General features: G+C 41.3%; 1 protein-coding gene across 1 annotated transcript in view; it reads right to left on the reverse strand.

Annotated features, from left to right (window-relative positions):
* LOC126162687 (thioredoxin-related transmembrane protein 1) overlaps positions 1 to 20,073 on the reverse strand; it is a 65,221-nt gene that overhangs the window by 8,771 nt on the left and 36,377 nt on the right. Inside the window, exons 2-5 of the mRNA XM_049919341.1 lie at positions 17,096 to 17,257; positions 15,378 to 15,552; positions 14,767 to 14,868; positions 14,474 to 14,605 (exon numbers count right to left, since the gene is read on the reverse strand). Coding sequence (XP_049775298.1) covers positions 14,474 to 14,605; positions 14,767 to 14,868; positions 15,378 to 15,552; positions 17,096 to 17,257 — 571 coding nt within the window. The remainder of the gene's footprint in view (positions 1 to 14,473; positions 14,606 to 14,766; positions 14,869 to 15,377; positions 15,553 to 17,095; positions 17,258 to 20,073) is intronic.

Raw genomic sequence — 20,073 nt, forward strand, 5'->3', positions numbered from 1 at the left:
TGGTGGAAGCTGCCCTGACACGGAGCTAGTAGGCCTCGTGACTCCAGGACACAACCCAACCGCCGACACACCACACGTTCCAGCAGCTTACAAAGAATGTTGGTGAGGCTGATGGCCAATAGCTTATCCACATCAAGTGAGTTTTAACTGGGTTTGAGCATTGTGATGGAGAGACGCCATCACACCAGATCTGGTTGAAGATGATGAGGGTATGTTGCTTGTACTCAGATAAGAGATGTTTAATCATCTGGCTGTGGATCTGATCAGGCCCAGGAGCTGTGTCGGGGTAATGTGCAAGGGCACTGAGGAGCTGGGTATTACAGGATTCACTGTTGCTTGTAGTGAATGAGAGGACTTTCCCTTCCAGCCACCATTTTAGAGTGCAAAAGGCCAGGGGGAGTTCTTCTCTGATGCAAAGTGCTCGGCAAAGTGCTCGGCAATCATGTTGCGTCTGTAGATAACACACCATTTATGGTAATACCGAGATCGCCTGTTGGGGTCTGGTACCCAAAAATAAGTTTGATTTTTACCCAGACTTAGGAAGGTGATGTATGGCACCTAATGGTTGAGACGTACCTCTCCCAACACTCCTGCTTCCATCATCTGATAAGTTGGCAAATGCGGGCATGGAGCCATTTAAAGGCTATGAGGTGATGCAGGGAAGGGTGCCATTTATGCCGCTGTACAGCTCGCCAACGCTCCTTAATTGATTCAGCGACTTCTGGGGACCCCCAAAGGATTGCCTCACACCGGCGGCAACCTAAAGAGTAAGGGATCACATTTTCTGCCACAGAAACAACTGTTGTAGTCACCTGCTCAACCATCACATCTATGTTACCGTGTGAAGATTCAACGGTGACAGCAGAGGTGGAAGTTTCCCAGTCCACCTTGTTTAAAGCCCACCTAGGCAGGCATCCGTGGGTTGATACCGGGGCAGTGACAGGAAGATGGGGAAGTGGTCACTACCACACAGGTCATCATGTGCTCTCCAATGGATAGATGGGAGAAGTCCTGGGCTGCAATTTGATAAATGAATGGCTGAGTAACTACCATGAGCCACAATGAAATGTGTGGCGGCCCCAGTATTTAAGAGGCAGATGTCGAACTGAGACAGTAAAGTTTCGACATCTCTTCCCTGGCCAGGAAGCACAGTGCCACCCCACAAGGGGTCATGGGCGTTAAAATCTCCCAAAAGTAGGAATGGTTTAGGGTGTTGATCAATCAGTGCAGCTAATACATTCAGGGTTCCTGCACAGTCTGGAGGAAGATATACATTGCAGACAATTATTTCCTGTGTTGTCCTCATTCTAACAGCCACAGCTTCAGGAGGGGTTTGAAGGGGCACAGTTTCACTATAGACTGAGTTTAGGACATAAACGCAAACTAAACCTGACACTCTATTATAGTTGCTACAGTTCCTGTAATATCCCTTATAGCCACGGAGGGCAGGTGTCTGCATTGCCGGGAACCAGGTTTCCTGGAGGGCACTGCAGGTAGCATGTGTAAAGCTTAACAGTTGCCGTAGCTCAGCCAGGTGGTGGAAAAAACTGCCACAATTCCACTGGAGGATGATGTCATCGTGAGACTGGGAAGGCATGGAACATTCAATGAGGCAGTTTACACCTCAGCGTCACCTGCTGCCACCGACTTTTTGCCTGAGCAGTCTATATCCATTGTGTCTGAGGGTCTGGCGAGATCTAGGTTCTCAGCGGATGCCAGAATCTCCACCCCATCCTCAGATGCAGAGCTTGTAGGTAGCGGTGGTGTGGGTGCCACCACAATTTCCTTGGTCTTAGGGCTCCTTGTTTTGGATCTCTCTCATTGCTCCTTGGGTTTCCCTGGCTGAGAGAACTTCATGGCTCAGTCTCCGGGACTGAGGATGAGTGTGAAGCACTACGATCAGCTGCTTTTGAGATCTTCAGCCACTGGTGGGTGTCATCTTTCCCACTAGCAGAAACCTGGGAAAGGAGTGACCCAAGGGACCCATTCCTAGTGAGAGAAGCTGAAGAAGGCTTATGCTTCTCCAGCTTAGAAGTGGGGACGGACGTCCCCGATGGTTGGGGTGGGGAGGCGGGGGTGCTGCTGCCGAAGTAGGTCGGGTGGGAGCAACAGGGAGGGAAGTGCCTCCCACTATCAAGGGGGCAGGTGTAGTCTTCCAGCTCTGAGAGGTGACTGGGGTTGGCGGAGCTGATGGTGCCAGAACTGTTGTAGCAATGGCATAAGACGATGTCATACATACAGGATGCAGATGTTCAAATTTTCTCTTCGCTTCAGTGTAGGTCAGTCAGTCGAGGGTTTTGTTCTCCATGATTTTCCTTCCTTTCTGGATAATCCTGCAGTCTGGCAATGGTGCTCTCTTCAGTTGACACAGATAGGAGGCAGAGCACATGGAGCATTGGGATGTGCTGCGTGTCCGCAATCTCAACATGTGATGTTGGAAGTGCAGTGGGAAGACATATGGCGAACTTCCAGTACTTAAAGCACTGCATCGGGCAAGGGATATATGGCTTGACATCATAGCAGTAGACCATCACCTCTACCTTCTCGAGCAGTGTATTACCCTCGAAGGCCAAGATGAAGGCATCAGTGGCAACCCGATTATCCCTCTGAAACCCGGTGTACACACCAGACGAAATGTACACCTCACTGCTGTAAATTGGCGCGCAGCTCATTGTCACACTGCAAAAGAAGGTCCCTGTGAAATACGATACCCTGAACCATATTTAAGCTCTTATGGGGCATCATGGTTACAGGAACATCCCCCAGCTTGTCACAAGTGAGTAACATCCGTGACTGGGCAGAGGATGGGTGTTTTGATCAAGACTGACCCAGATCTAATTTTGGACAATCGCTCCACTTCCCCAAACTTGTTCTCTAAATGATCAACAAAAAACTGAGGCTTCATTATTGTGGAAGATTCCCCACCAGCTATCGAACATACAAGGTATCGGGACAAATAAGATCCTCCCGTGGTGTGGGCAGGGAGGGGAATGATTTGGGGTTATACTTCTACGCATTGAATTGAGCTCGTGAACACTTAGAGACTGCTGGTGTTTCACCACCAGCAAGAGTAGATGGACTATGCTTCATCGCGTGTCATCCGCCCTGATGCCACCCACTGACCAGTGGCCCTCCCCACAGGCACCACCCAGCCACAGCACCACAGCAAAGGTCACCTGGCACGATGGCCATTGCCGGGAGTCCCGGTGCAGGCATCAGCAGAGTGATCCCAGTATGGTCAGGGAGCTACAACCAACAGGGTACATGGCGGCCCCACCACAAGACTGGCTACTGTGCTGGATATCAGGTGGAAACAAGTCCATGGACATCATCAACACAAAAAGCAACACTGCATAGTGCATGGTGGAAAACGCACAGGACTGAAATGCGACGACAAGAAAGTGGGCTAAAGATCTCAATGCACGACGGACACGGTGCACCATGTAAGGCACCCTTCCCCAACTGGCTCACTCTTTGGGAAAATTTTTAAGAATGTAGGTCAAACCCTACAGGGGACCATCACATAAAGGCCAAAACAGGCGGAACTCCTTTTAGTCGCCTCTTACAGGCAGGACAGCTTCTGTAAAGTTTGGAGGGTAGGAGACGAGGTACTGGCAGAAGTGAAGCTGTGAGGACGGGGCGTGAGTCATGCTTGGCTAGCTCAGTTGGTAGAGCACTTGCCCGCAAAAGGCAAAGGTCCCGAGTTCGAGTCTCGGTCCGGCACACAGTTTTAATCTACCAGGAAGTTTCATATCAGTGCACACTCCGCTGCAGAGTGAAAATCTCATTCTGGAGACATCATCCTGTTGCAGAGCATGCTCTACATAATGACAGTCATGACCTCCGTGCCTGTTTCACCACACGTGCCATCTGGATTCTTCCCCCAGATACCAGTTTCTCAGAACTCCTCATTCCATCTCTGCATTTATTCAAACTAACTATCCCTTTCTTCACTCAATTTTAGTTTCCGAAATCTTTTATTATCTGACTTAGCTATTTTTCGCCATCTCCCCTTCCACCTCTGTTGCACACGATGTATATAGCTTTTCACTCTTCTTATCTTGTGCACGGTGTTTTAGTAGTAATTACCCTGTCTTCCACTTTTAAGCTCTCAGGTTTTCAAATCACGTCTGGTGCAATCCCCAACAATTATTCTTTCCTTCTCAGCCTATCCAGTAGGTCTAACCACCCAGGGTTCTGGGTGACTTTTCTGAACTGTACCCCTTTCCGTAAACCTGTCTAGTCCTTTTCCTTCACCCCTCTTCCTTCTCTTTGAACTCTTCTGCTGAAGGAGCCACTGGCTCCAAAAGTTTGTAAAGCCGTCACTTGGTGAGTAGATTTTTTTTATCTAATACAGCAGATACTAAGAGGAGATGAAGTAGTTTACAACAGCCAGAAATATCACCTCAATGTCTTTCCACTGTGGACGCCACAGACATATTGCAATCTAAATATATAACCTACAAGTTGGTGTACAGTGGTGAGTAACATGTACGACTATTAGTCACTTCCTTTGCTATTCCAGTTGCAAATGAAGCGAGGAAAAAAGCAACTCTATAAGCCTCTGTAAAAGCCCTACTTTTGTTTATGTTGTCTTCACAGTCCTTCCGCAAAATTTACATTTGCAGCAGCAGAATTGTTCTGCAGTCAGATGCAAATGTGTGTTATCAAAAGTTTCTCAATTATGTTTTGTGAGATCATCATTATCTTCCCTCTAGGGGTTCCCATTTGAGTTCACTAAGTGTCTACTTAACAGTCACAAATTGATCAAAACTACTGGTAGCAATCTAGCAGTACACCTCTGGATTCCTTCGATATCTTCCTTTAATCTGGCCTAGTGGGGATCCCAAACACTTGTGCAGTAGTCATGAATGGACCACATAAGTGTTCTGTATGTAGTCTTCTTTGCAGACAAGCTATATTTTTCTAAAACTCTCCCAATACACCAAAACCAACCCGTCATCTTCCACAATACTGCCCTTACATGCTCAGTTCATTTCATATTGTTGGAATGTTATGCTTAATTGATGCGACAGTGTCAAGCATTACAGGATTGTTTTTCCCACTATTCATTTGCATTATTTTACATTTTTCCAAGATTAGAGCTAGCTGTCATCCATTATTCAAAACAGAGATTCTGTCCAAGTCATCCAATATCCTTCTACAGTTACTCACTGACAAAACATTTCTGTATCTTACAGCATCATCAACAAAAAGCAGCAGATTGCTGCTCTCACTATCCATAAGATTATTAATGTATACAGATAACAAGGGTGTTCTATCACATTCTCCTTGGGCATTCCAGATGATACCCATGTCTGATTAAAACTTGCCAATGATGACAATGTGTTGGGTTCCATTACTTAAGAGGTTTTTGAGCACCTCGCATAGCCGGAAGCTTAATCTGAATGCACGGACTTTTGTTAAGTCTGCAGGGGAGCACCATGTCAAGCGATTTTCAAAAATCTAGGAACATGGAATCTGCTTTCTGTCCTTCACCCATGGTTCTGCAGGGTATCGGGCAAGAAAAGGGCGAGCTGAGTCTCCTATGAGCAATGCTGTCTAAATCTGAGTTGATTTTGAACAGAAGCTTTTCTGTTTCAAGAAAATTTATTATATTCAAAATGAGAATATGTTCAAGAATTTTGTGGGCAAACTGATGTTAAGGATATAGATCTAGTTTTGCATGTCAGTTCTTTTCACCCTTCTTATATATGGAAGCCACCTGCACTTTTTTCCAGTTGTTTGGGACTGGGCATTGGATGAGGGATTTAGAATAAATGTAAGCTAAGTAAGTGGCCAATGCCATAGAGTACTCTACGTCAAGCCGATCTGGAATTCTATCTAAACCTGGCAACTTATATATATTAATTGCTTCTCAGTGCTCGAGATATCTATTACAATGTCTTCCATATGGAGTCTGCGTGACAGCCAAAAAATGGTAGGTCTGTATGATCCTCTTGCTTGAAAGACTTTTTTAACACTTAGCGTGCAGTTGACGATATATTATGTTGCCTGCAGGAAATTGGAATGTGTGGCAGATGTAGTATTACATCACACCAGTTACAATGATATTCCACAGTGTCATATTTTTACAGCTTCCAGAATCATCTGAAGTACGCAAGCTTTTTATATGACAGTAGCAATAACATTTGAATAGTACAATACTTTTGAAACCTTTGTTATTGTCTCTGGCTTCATAAGCATTAGATGATGTTCGAGGTCTCTATGTTTTCTGCACTATGTGTGTGTCTTTATGTTGATTGTGTGTTCAAAATGTGCAGTGAAGAGGAGAAACATTTGGAGAAAATTATTTACAAAGCCTTGACAAGTCTACAGATGATGAAAATGAAGCATTTGATGATTCAGATTATGTCATCTAAAAATGGTAGTAATTCTATACTTTCTTGAAGGTAAGTTGCTGCATATGTTTATCATATTTTCACAAACTGCGTTGTCATGAAGGATTCTCCTTCATACATATCAACAAATGAATGCAAGCATAAGGGCCCAGTGAATATAATGTGGGACTGTGTTATCCATCCATGTTTCAGTTTGCATCAAACTGTACTAAACTATGAATGCAAAATTTTGCTTTGATATTGTGTTTTAAATGTTTACCGAGATGTAAACTGGATGTAAAAGAAATCTGAACAGAAAGACTGGGTGTTTGCTTAATAGTTGAATCTCTTTTTTTTATGATAATTACTGTTAAATTGAAGTTTTGTCTGCATATTCCAGATTTAGCATTAGTATCATAGTATGTCTATTTAAAGTCTAAAGCCTAATAAATAAATAAATATTTTGAAATTTAAATTACATATTTCTACATACAAATTTCAACTTCAAGAAAACCAGATATTTTAGCCAGTCCACCAAGGCCAAGGCATGCAGCTCTACTGTATGATTAAATGATGATGGCGTCCTCTTGGGTAAAATATTCCGGAGGTAAAATAGTCCCCCATTCGGATCTCCGGGCAGGGACTACTCAAGAGGATGTCGTTATCAGGAGAAAGAAAACTGGCATTCTACGGATCGGAGCGTGGAATGTCAGATCCCTTAATCGGGCAGGTAGGTTAGAAAATTTAAAAAGGGAAATGGATAGGTTAAAGTTAGATATAGTGGGAATTAGTGAAGTTCGGTGGCAGGAGGAACAAGACTTCTGGTCAGGTGACTACAGGGTTATACACACAAAGTCAAATAGGGGTAATGCAGGAGTAGGTTTAATAATGAATAGGAAAATAGGAATGCGGGTAAGCTACTACAAACAGCATAGTGAACGCATTATTGTGGCCAAGATAGATACGAAGCCCACACCTACTACAGTAGTACAAGTTTATATGCCAACTAGCTCTGCAGATGACGAAGAAATTGAAGAAATGTATGATGAAATAAAATAAATTATTCAGACAGTGAAGGGAGACGAAAATTTAATAGTCATGGGTGACTGGAATTCGAGTGTAGGAAAAGGGAGAGAAGGAAACATAGTAGGTGAATATGGATTGGGGCTAAGAAATGAAAGAGGAAGCCGCCTGGTAGAATTTTGCACAGAGCACAACATAATCATAGCTAACACTTGGTTTAAGAATCATGAAAGAAGGTTGTTTACATGGAAGAACCCTGGAGATACTAAAAGGTATCAGATAGACTATATAATGGTAAGACAGAGATTTAGGAACCAGGTTTTAAATTGTAAGACATTTCCAGGGGCAGATATGGACTCTGACCACAATCTATTGGTTATGACCTGTAGATTAAAACTGAAGAAACTGCAAAAAGTTGGGAACTTAAGGAGATGGGACCTGGATAAATTGAAAGAACCAGAGGTTGTACAGAGTTTCAGGGAGAGTGTAAGGGAACAATTGACAGGAATGGGGGAAAGAAATACAGTAGAAGAAGAATGGGTAGCTTTGAGGGATGAAGTAGTGAAGGCAGCAGAGGATCAAGTAGGTAAAAAGACGAGGGCTAGTAGAAATCCTTGGGTAACAGAAGAAATATTGAATTTAATTGATAAAAGGAGAAAATATAAAAATGCAGTAAATGAAACAGGCAAAAGGGAATACAAATGTCTTAAAAATGAGATCGACAGGAAGTGCAAAATGGCTAAGCAGGGATGGCTAGAGGACAAATGTAAGGATGTAGAGGCTTATCTCACTAGGGGTAAGACAGATACTGCCTACAGGAAAATTAAAGAGACCTTTTGGAGAAAAGAGAGCCACTTGCATGAATATCAAGAGCTCAGATGGAAACCCAGTTCTAAGCAAAGAAGGGAAAGCAGAAAGGTGGAAGGAGTATATAGAGGGTCTATACAAGGGCGATGTACTTGAGGACAATATTATGGGAAGATATGGGAGATATGATACTGCGTGAAGAGTTTGACAGAGCACTGAAAGACCTGAGTCAGAACAAGGCCCCCCCGAGTAGACAACATTCCATTGGAACTACTGACGGCCTTGGGAGAGCCGGTCCTGTCAAAACTCTACCATCTGGTGAGCAAGATGTATGAAACAGGCAAAATACCCTCAGACTTCAAGAAGAATATAATAATTCCAATCCCAAAGAAAGCAGGTGTTGACAGATGTGAAAATTACCGAACAATCAGTTTAATAAGCCACAGCTGCAAAATACTAACACGAATTCTTTACAGACGAATGGAAAAACTAGTAGAAGCCGACCTTGGAGAAGATCAGTTTGGATTCCGTAGAAATATTGGAACACGTGAGGCAATACTGACCTTACGACTTATCTTAGAAGAAAGATTAAGGAAAGGCAAACCTACGTTTCTAGCAGTTGTAGACAGATAGCTTTTGACAATGCTAACTGGAATACTCTCTTTCAATTTCTAAAGGTGGCAGGGGTGAAATACAGGGAGCGACAGGCTATTTACAATTTGTACAGAAACCAGATGGCAGTTATAAGTGTCGAGGGGCATGAAAGGGAAGCAGTGGTTGGGAAGGGAGTGAGACAGGGTTGTAGCCTCTCCCTGATGTTATTCAATCTGTATACTGAGCAAGCAGTAAAGGAAACAAAAGAAAAATTCGGAGTAGGTATTAAAATCCATGGAGAAGAAATAAAAACTTTGAGGTTCACCGATGACATTGTAATCCTGTCAGAGACAGCAAAGGACTTGGAAGAGCAGTTGAATGGAATGGACAGTGTCTTGAAAGGAGGATATAAGATGGACATCAACAAAAGCAAAACGAGGATAATGGAATGTAGTCGAATTAAGTCGGGTGATGCTGAGGGAATTATATTAGGAAATGAGACACTTAAAGTAGTAAAGGAGTTTTGCTATTTGGGGAGCAAAATAACTGATGATGGTCGAAGTAGAGAGGATATAAAATGTAGACTGTCAATGGCAAGGAAAGCGTTTCTGAAGAAGAGAAATTTGTTAACATCGAGTATAGATTTAAGTGTTAAGAAGTCATTTCTAAAAGTATTTGTATGAAGTGTAGCCATGTATGGAAGTGAAACATGGACGATAAATAGTTTGGACAAGAAGAGAATAGAAGCTTTTGAAATGTGGTGCTACAGAAGAATGCTGAAGATTAGATGGGTAGATCACATAACTAATGAGGAAGTATTGAATAAGATTGGGGAGAAGAGAAGTTTGTGGCACAACTTGACCAGAAGAAGGGATCGGTTGGTAGGACATGTTCTGAGGCATCAAGGGATCACCAATTTAGTATTGGAGGGCAGTGTGGAGGGTAAAAATCGTAGAGGGAGACCAAGAGATGAATACACTAAGCAGATTCAGAAGGAAGTAGGTTGCAGTAGGTACTGGGAGATGAAGCTTGCACAGGATAGAGTAGCATGGAGAGCTGCATCAAACCAGTCTCAGGACTGAAGACCAAAACAACAACAACAACAACAACAACAACCACCAAGGCCAACGAAACAAACACTGCGAGTATTAAATGCAAGACAACTTCAGTTTTCATTTTGCTGTCTTCTATTGCCATACAAGATTGGTTGACAAGTAATGGGGTAGAAACCTTCGACTACTTAGTAGTTTTATGTAGAACAACAATTTTCTTGGATTCTTGGAAAGATCCTTTGCTGAGATAAGATGGTGGAAGTAATTGTATGCTTTACGCCTTTTTGTAATGTACTAATTTCTATTACCTTTTGCCTATCAACATCTCCACCTTCTTTTTTACCCAATAGTGCATCAAACCACAGTCATTAAGCCACAGTGGGTCTTTTCTGCCCTTAATCCACTTACTCAGCACATACCTTTCCAGAGTGCAATTTACATTCAGTTTAAACTTTGCCTGTAATGCCTCTACATCCATTACATTGGAAATAATGATTTCCATTCACTGACAAAGAAAGATTGTATTGACTTCTTATCTGCTTTTTCCAGCATTCCCCTACCTTCCTGATGGATTTATTCACTTCAGTAACCATTATCACTATGATGACATAAGAATCGCTAATTCCTGTCTATACTGACGCTGTTGATAAGGTCATGTCTGTTTGTAGCTTTCAAGGAACTCTGACAGAACACAGCAGTGTGGATGAAATCTTAGTCACCACTGCATTAAATGATATTGCTGCTGAACAGAGGGAAGATGCAACACTGTTGAAAACCATATAATCCTTGGAGGAGGAACTGACCCAAGGTGTGCATAAACTGATTAATGGAACATTGTATAGGAAGATCTATGATCCACTGGAACACAAATGGTTGATTGTTTTCCCAGTTTACCTATAGCCAGCCATCCTGAAGTGTTTCCACGACATACCAACATCATTTCATGACTCAAAAGTGAAGGGCTCTTCACAGAATTGAACACTCCAAATGTATATTTTAGGAGGCACCCTAAGTTGACAAATTGGACTCCATGGGTAACAGTCTACACTGACCACCTCACCCATTACACTGCAATAGCTGTGCCATCTACCAAACCTCAGGAAATTGCAGTATTCCTTGTTTGAGACAATTTTGAAGCACAGGGCAACCCATGTGATGACCTACGACTGAAAAAGTTTTCCAGTCGAGACTAGTATCAGAGGTAGTTTTACATCGTGACATCAACATGCTGCCAACTGTGTACCACCAAGAGACAGTCTCACAGAATTCTTGAATAAGATGTTTGCATATAAACTCTCAATATATGTTTACATTCAACAGAGACGGGGATACAATGCTGTCCATGTGACATTTGCTTATGACACAGGAAAGCAAGACATTACTGACTTCACTCGGTTCCTTCTGCTCCACAGTTGCGAGCCCGCAACAACAATGGATACACAGTTCCCATTTAAACTGGACAATACTGAGGATGACTACATGAAACACCTTATCACCTGGACTGAAGAAGCAAGATGGCTGGCTTGCATATGGACCCTGGATGCCAAGAAGGAAGAAGAGTACTATAGCATCAAACACCCACCAGACAGATACAGCTATGGAAACATATTCATTTTATGCCTGTGCAGAAGGGGAGACTATCAGGGACATTACTGAAGTAATACTATGGGTCATATCATATCCTTTGTCAATTGTTGAAATAATATATGAAGTTGAGGATTATGACACTTTGTCAAGAAGACAAACACACAGATGTCGTCCACATCCTCTGTACAAAGCCTTACTAAAGTCCTCAGGCACAGATCAACTATGGAGGCTTCTCGTTCAAAGAAACTGAATGCCCACTCAATCGCGAAAATACAACAGGAGAGGCTACCTTTGATGCTCATCACAGCAAAGAGGATGTGACAATAAGACCCAAAAGTGAGGATCCTCCACCAATGCCATGACGTACATCTGGGATGGTGTAGTTGGCTCCTATGAGAACTTCTGAAACAGCAGTCACTGTTTCTGCAGTAGAAGGGACAAGGCCACGAGCAATGCTGCTGGTCGCTGGTTGGCGCGCTGCATGTCACCAGTTCAAATCCAATCATCAGCACTATTTTTATTTGCTATTTATCATTTCTAAAAGGTTATCTGCACTTCTGATGTTTGTATATTCTGGAATATTCAGTGCTTGTATAAACAACATTACCCCCTGTCCAGAGGAAGTTCTGTTCTGTCTGTAAATTTCTGTTCATAATAAATATGTTTTCAGTCTAAGTGTTGTACTTCACTGACGACTGCTTTCTCATTTGGATTTCACTGTGGTTACAATATGAAAATATCCTAATTCACTTCCTCCTTCCTCCACACAAACCATTTAATTGATGTGTACAGTCTTATGTCAGAGTGCAGTATGATGATGACAGAAGTCTATTTGGAAACCCAAGAGGTGGGAAAACAATTTTGAATTAAGATTTCAATTGCTTTAATTTACTTTAATTGAAAATGGACAGTCCAAACTTTTGAACAATGAGAATTATTTGACACTCACTTTTGATGACAATTTAAGAAAGACAACAATGACACCAGTATCTTTGAAAGAAACGAAAATTTCCTTCACGAAGACGACTTTAAACCTCCATCTGCACTCTTATTCTGATTTTTTTTTAACAATACTAAAAGACCACACTGTCACACAGTTGGAAATTCAGCACTCACGGTGAGTGTTTCACTTCATGGGAAGTATTTAAGAATATTATACAACCCATCAGTTGTTATCAGTGACATTGTCAATCAGTAAGGGGACTATGACACCACACAGTTATATGAATTTTAACTACGAAACTATCATAATCCCTATGGGAATATAGGTATATTAGGACGGAATACTCCTGGTATTAATGTCTTCAAACACTTTAAAAACTTGAAAATCAGACAGTCACAGTAAAAAATAGTTCTTTATTGGTGATGTAATTACAACTATGGCAAGAAAAATATATAAAAAAACAAGGAGTGTCATGAAAATTAGTTGGCGTCATTAAATCACAATGAATTCATTACCTTGACCTGCTCACAACAAAACTGTCACTTTCCAACACAACCTACACCTGGGACTAAGCAACGGGACAAAGTGGTAAGATAAGACTGCCATACATGAGGTCGACTGTCCCAATTCCTGTCCAGCCATCCAAATTTAAGCTGTCCATAGTTTCCCCAAATCAATTTTAGCCTAGGGTGGGTTGGTTCTTTTCAAAAGGACAAGCCAATTTCCCTCCCCAGTTAAATATTGTGTTCCATCTGTAATGACCCATCATCAATGGGACATTAAACCCAAATCTTTCCCTCTTTTTCAGATCTCTGAATAAACTACAGACCAGTGTTTCACCAATATCTACATTTTTAAAAATTAAAACACTGGTCAAACCAGAACAATCTTTAATAGACCCCATCTCATGTTACTTCTGATGTCTTTCAGGAATACAATTTGTTCAAGCTATATTTTTCTACTGCTACAGCCTTTCTCACCGTAAGATGATGTTTAATTTTTTCTTTGTTGTGCAACTGGTTTTGATAAAACCAGCACGGATTTTTGTTAACAGCATGAGTTATATAAAAAACAATGCCAAAAATATTTATAAATTATGTTTACTTATTATGTGAGGGTAGATGCATGGGTAATAACTGTTTAGCTGACATTCAAGAAAAAACAATGTTTTTTTCACTTTTTACACAAACTAAGCTTATTTTCACATTCCTTTTCTTTCTTTTTCACCATATTACCTAGACTCCTAATTTCTAATACCCAATTTTCATTTGCTCTTACTTTGCACAGGTCAAATGTTATAGTAGGGGGAAGCAAACATGGTGACCAAAGAGTGAATGTAAGTTCTTTGCTTCCTTGTAGGAAGTATTTAGCTCACTTTCTGATTCATCACCCACTGTTGCCTTGGTGTCATTTCTACAGTAGTCACAATCCAAATATTGTAAGAAAGGGAAAAGCAATAAATGACGTGAGTACATCTCATTTTCTATAGGGTCATGGTTTGTCTTCAATATAGTGCTTTGTTCCACATCTTTGGCCATTCTGTTCCAGCTAATTTTTTCATTTATTTTTGTGTTTGTCATTTCTAAATGTTGTTTGCTGTATGAAACAGATTTAATTTTCAAGTATTTTTACCTGCTCTAGTCTTTTCTTTAGGGTGGCATGAGGTGGGGTGGAGGTATTGTTCAATTTCAAGACATACAAGTTTAAACAAAGGGAGTGAGGTACAAGGTGTACAAATTTCTTCATAACAAAAGAATTCCAGGAAAGAGGAAATCATCTTCCGACTGCCAATTACAACGGCACAGAAACACAAGGAATGGAACATGTAATACACACTCATTACTGCACAGATTATTGAACAACATTTCAATGAGTTAAAAGTTACAGTCTGAGAAAAATGAAAGCTAGTTTCAAAAATTCAAGGATATCATTTAACATCTGCTTCTTTTCCTCCTCTTAGGTGCATTTTTGTTCTATATCTACCAATATTGCTCAACACCAATTTAAACACCTCATACTACATATCTTACACTAGAATATTAAGTGATACTATGCAATTAGAAATTCAGTATAAAGTGCAAAGAAAAAGCGCTAATTAAGAGGAGGCAGCAACAAATGATACTTACCATTTCATCTCCACTAGTTCTATCTTTGCTATCAGGTGTAATTAAATCTTTTTTTTTAACATCACCAACTGTCACAGTTTTTACCACTAGGGGTTTTGGAGGATAAATGAAATCAATAACGCAGACCAGCATCTGAAAAAGAATATACGCATGTATAGGCCCTCATTTAATAATTTACGTTAAGCAGTTCATCAAGAAAACAAACTTTACTGCTACTATATTGCAAATTTCTTTTCCTGTAGAATTACAAGGCCACAACTGGCTAGAAGAAATTCAATAACTAGATTACATACCAGCCCCAACATTGCTCCAAGAAAGATGGTCGCTACAGCAAAGATTAAATATGAGCCCCATGTAGGGAGTCCATAATCTTCCATTAGCTTGTTATGGAGAGCCTGAAAGTGAAAAACAACATTAAAGAAGCAGTGATTCTGCTATAAAGATGTTTAAAAAAGAGATTTATTGAATGAGTTCTTAACTATTTGAAAAGTTAGGAAATATTGACACTCATTCACATGAAGCTATGTGAATAATTATAGTGTAATTTCTTAAGAATGGACCAGCATCATGGCTGAAATGCAGATAATTCTACAAGATTATGGAAACAAAGCAAAGCCACAGATAAATGATGAAGGGTCTTACTGAATGGCCACTAACCATTACTTTGACTTTACAATGCGTGCGCGCACGCCCACACACACACACACACACACACACACACACACACACACACACGCGCGCGTTCCAGTCATGTGACCATGTTATCTAGTAATACTGACCAGTATTTCAGCCACTATCGTAAGTACATTACTAGTCTCCATCAGCATGATGCCTTTTATTCAATTTTTATCATTAATCTGTGACACTACAAAAGAAATTTTTGTTGCTTCCAAAAAAATCTTACCCTCAGAACCTGTGACAACTTGAAGAAGTAAGATACAACTGACATCTGAAAGGAGCCTGGGCTTTTCCAGCTGGGAATTGGATCAATCTTTTTCCATTTCTGTTCTTCGATAAATGAAATGAAGGCTTCTTTATCCCTTGCACCTCTGTACTGCCTGAATTCTCCATTTAGAACACTGAAAAGACATTATGGTAATGACAGATTAGATATACTTTTTGTTCCACAGCTCCATAGCGAGGATATCCTCAAGGATGTACAGCAAGTCAAAATAAGAATATATGATACACAACTACATCAAAAAGGGAAAAAAAAGGCCTCCCATAAATCCAAGTGAAATGGTCACCATGGATATGGAATAAGTCCAAAAGTCTGAAACATTTTCATTCAAGAAATCATCTGTCACAAAAAATGTAAATATATACACTGATCAGCTAGAACATTATGACCACCAACTCACTTCCGCTATAAACAGTCCAGGTGATAGCAGCATCATCTGGCGAGGAATTAATGCTAGTCAGACAAATGCATGGTGCATGTTGTATCATGCTGTCCGTGTGTAGAATGAGCAAGGCACGCGATCTATCTGAATTCAATTGAGAGAGCAGATTGGGATGGCCCCGAGGCTCAGCACGAGCGTTTTGGAAACTGCACGACTTATCAGGTGTTCAAGGAGTGCTATGGTGAGGTCCAATGATGGTGAAACCACAGTGAAACAATGTCCAGAATTGTGGGGTTATGGGGCAACCCCTTATTACAGATGTCTGATGTCATTGGCTGGGCCAACTGGTAAAACAGGACAGGTGGTGAACTGTGGTGGAAATAACATCAGAGTTTAAAGCTGTGCAGATTACAAGTGTGTGAACACAAAGTGCACCGAACACTCCTAGCAATGGGCCTCCACAGCCGACAACACATGCATGTCCACTGTTAATACCATGATGTCGGCAACTATGACTAAAATGGGCTTGTGGCCATTAGCACTAGATGTTGGCGCCGTGGCAGAGCATTGCATGGTCTGATGAATCCCTATACTTTCTTCATCATGCTGATGGGAGGGCGCGAATTCGTCTTCTTCTATGGGGACAGCTCCTTGACATCTATACTTCGGCAAGGAGACAAGCTGGCGGTGGCTCCATTATGCTCTGCAGAACATTCACTTGGGCATCCATGGGTCCAGTGGAGCTCATGCAAGGCACCATTATGGGCAAGGAGTATCGTACACTCATTTGAGACCCCATACACCTCTTCATGATGATCGTTTCCCAACAGCAATGGCATTTTTCAATAAGATAATGAGCCACGTACCAAGGCCAGGAATGTGATGGAGTGGTTCCAGTAACACAGTGGCAAGTCCCAATTGATGTGCTGGCCCTCCAACTCACCAATCTGAATCTGATCAAAAACACCTGGGATGTGATTACCTGCGGCATCAGATCTCATTGCCCCCCCTTCCCTAAACTTACAGGAGTTAGGTAACTTGGGTGTGCAGATGTGGTGCCAACTCCCTCCAGTCACCTGCCAAGGCCTCACTGCTTTCATGCCATGAGGCGTTGCCACTGTTATACGTGCCAAAGGTGGACATACCAGCTATTCAATAGGTCATCATAACGTTCTGATCAGTGTGTACAATGAGATGCATAAGAATTCTAATACAACTGTAGCCAGAAACCAACTGAAGCCTATTATTGAGGCACATTATGATAGTTTCAGCTACTCACTGGAAAATTGTAGGCAATGCAGTCACCATGAATCTCCCACTGAGGCCTGGTGAAGCTGTCACGTCCACCTGCCCAATAGATATGCCAAGGTCTTCACTCCATGTTGAAAATTCTTCCCAGGCAGGTTGGAGGGCCTTGCAGGCAGGGCACCAGGGCGCATAACTGGAATACAATACAAACTGAAATTAAGTATGAAATTTACTGACATAGTCAAATTTTAAAACACACAATGTTAATTAATCATTTATTCAGTCAACCAATCACTGTGTTTCAAAGTCCCATAGTGAAGAAGAGCTTTCAGGGATGTGGAACGAGTCAAGTTTTACATTAACGGGCAGAAGTAAGTACTGCTTGCCATTTCTCTAAAGTATAGTAGCAACAATTTATTACTGGTGTTAATCTACTCATATTGATAATTATTGTAACTACTTGCAGTTTAATTTATATGTTTGTATTGGGAGGAAAATAGCTACTTCGAAAAAACCCACAGCTCCTTATTCTCCTCCTCCTCCTCCTCCTCCTCCTCCTCCTCTAGTCAGCTGCTGTTAACATCTATACTTCACAGCAGTTACGTAATTTTACCTGTATACAGACTGCTGAAAGTGGTTTGTGTAGGACTATCTAACAAAAAACATTGGAGTTCCATGGAATTTACATTCCCATGTCAAAATATTCTGATAAATTGTAGGAGTGGCCAATGAAGTATTCATCTACACTGTTTTTGAATATTTGGGGATTTTTCATTTTCTTTCCTGATGTCTGCTGGCAACTTTTTGTATACTTTTGCACATGAATACAAAATTCTACTGTGAACCTTACAGAGGGATGCATAGTCAGTATAAAAATTACACTTCTCGTATTGGGATTGTGAATTTCAGAGTTCATTCTTACCTGAAAGCTGCCTTTCCCAATGTCATCCTAATACCAAACCCCACACCATTTCCTAATACCCCCACCTCTCTCTCTCTCTCTCTCTCTCTCTCTCTCTCTCTCTCTCTCTCTCTCTCCACCCCCCCCCCCCCCCCAAATTCCTTGTCTTCCTTTTCCTTTCCTCCCTCCCTCCATCTCTTATATGATCTACGCACTGAGCTACTTTCATCTTGTTACACAGCTGCTGAGTAATCTGCTGACAGACCTGCCTCACTCTATCCCTTTATCCCCTCCTTACCTTGTTCACCAGCCCACAAACTCCTTCCGATAATAGATAATCAAAAATCAGTCTCAATGTGCTAGTGTGTGTGTTTGTGTACACACATTTACTAGAAAAATGCTAGAGTTCAGCTTGTGTGAATACCATTCTCTGTTACGTTTTTCTATGCTTCACACATCTGTCCACTACGGTGAGTGATTGCCTTTCCTTTATTTTACAAATACCATTGGGGTATAAATCTACTAGCATGTAAGTTTAAGAATCCCTAGGTCTCTGAAGGGCCCCCTGTAAGGTGTCCATTGATCAACTTTACCCAGTATTCTAATTGTACTGTTCTGTAGAAATTAGCAATCATACCCCACAAACTTATTCACAGGTTGCTATTGACTTTAAATATACAAAGTATACTACCAATCCTGTCTGCAGGTCAACACAAAGCACTTCTCCATATGCTGTTGCCACCTTGCTTATTATCCATCTGAATGTGCAGCACCTGATTAGTGGCCAAGATGTGGAACATTTATGCTAATGTCACAGCCCAATGGCTCACAGAAAATGAACTGGTTATAAACCTTAAAGACTATGTATGCTCTGAAACTTACTTGCAGATTAAAAATGTGGGACAGACTGGGATTCAAAACTGGCACTGTTAACTTTTTTGGGAATGTGTTCTCACAACTGAGCTATCCAAGCACAGCTCAAGACCCACCATCATGGCTTTACTGTCATGATATCTAATCTCCTACCTTCTGAACTTCACAGAAATTCTCCTGCGGATCTTGCAGGACTAACAATGCCGGGATAAAGTATGTTGCAGAGATATACCCCGTAATGGACACACCTTGAAAAAGGACCTTGGTATTTGGGTATAATGTTACTAGGAACTCTGCTCAAAAACCTAAATGATGTATGCAGTATTCAGAAACAAAGACAAGTCTCAGGATATGATTTAGAAGGGACAAAACAAGGCTGGAAGAAGTATAATCCACAAAATTATTTTGCACTACTGCACCTAATGAATTAAAATGGAAACAGCATATTAAACCTGCCTGTAAGAAACTCAGTTCTGCCATATTCATAATGAAGCGTCTACTGTAATATGAAAACAGCTTTTCAGCACAGTATATCAGGGACACACTGACCCATACCTTCAGTATGGAGTGGCACTGGGGTAAAGCAAACATTTAGGAAAACAAAGAGTATTTATACTGAAAAAATTTATTTTTAGATGGTTCAAATGGCTCTGAGCACTATGGGACTCAACATCTTAGGTCATAAGTCCCCTAGAACTTAGACTTACTTAAACCTAACTAACCTAAGGACATCACACACAACCATGCCCGAGGCAGGATTCAAAACTGCGACCATAGCAGTCCCACGGTTCCGGACTGCAGCGCCAGAACCGCACGGCCGCCGTGGCCGGCTTTATTTTTAGAGAATTTCTCAAACATGAAGAAGCTGCTTCAAAAATCTAGGTATCTTAACTGTCACATAAAACAATAAAATATATCACAAAAGATAGTTCAGGGTGGATTCCAAATTGTACCGTGCATACTCATGGAACACAGATGAATGAGATATGAAGCATACCCCGCTAACTGCAAGTCGTTGAAATATGACCTTGGTACTTCGGCATCAAGTTACTAAGAAGCCTGCACAATAGTATACATGGTTCTTTGGAAAAATCAAACAATGGAAAGTCCAGGTAGGAATATCCACAATGTAGGAAAAATAGATTGCTACTTATCATAAAGAAGACACGTTAAGCTCCACTTCCTATAGCAGTCCCGTCACAGGTTTATACCCCATCATGGGCTGGGCCACTTGT

This window comes from Schistocerca cancellata, chromosome 2 (genome assembly GCF_023864275.1).
Source record: "Schistocerca cancellata isolate TAMUIC-IGC-003103 chromosome 2, iqSchCanc2.1, whole genome shotgun sequence".
In the NCBI taxonomy this organism is placed as follows: Eukaryota; Metazoa; Arthropoda; class Insecta; order Orthoptera; family Acrididae; genus Schistocerca; species Schistocerca cancellata.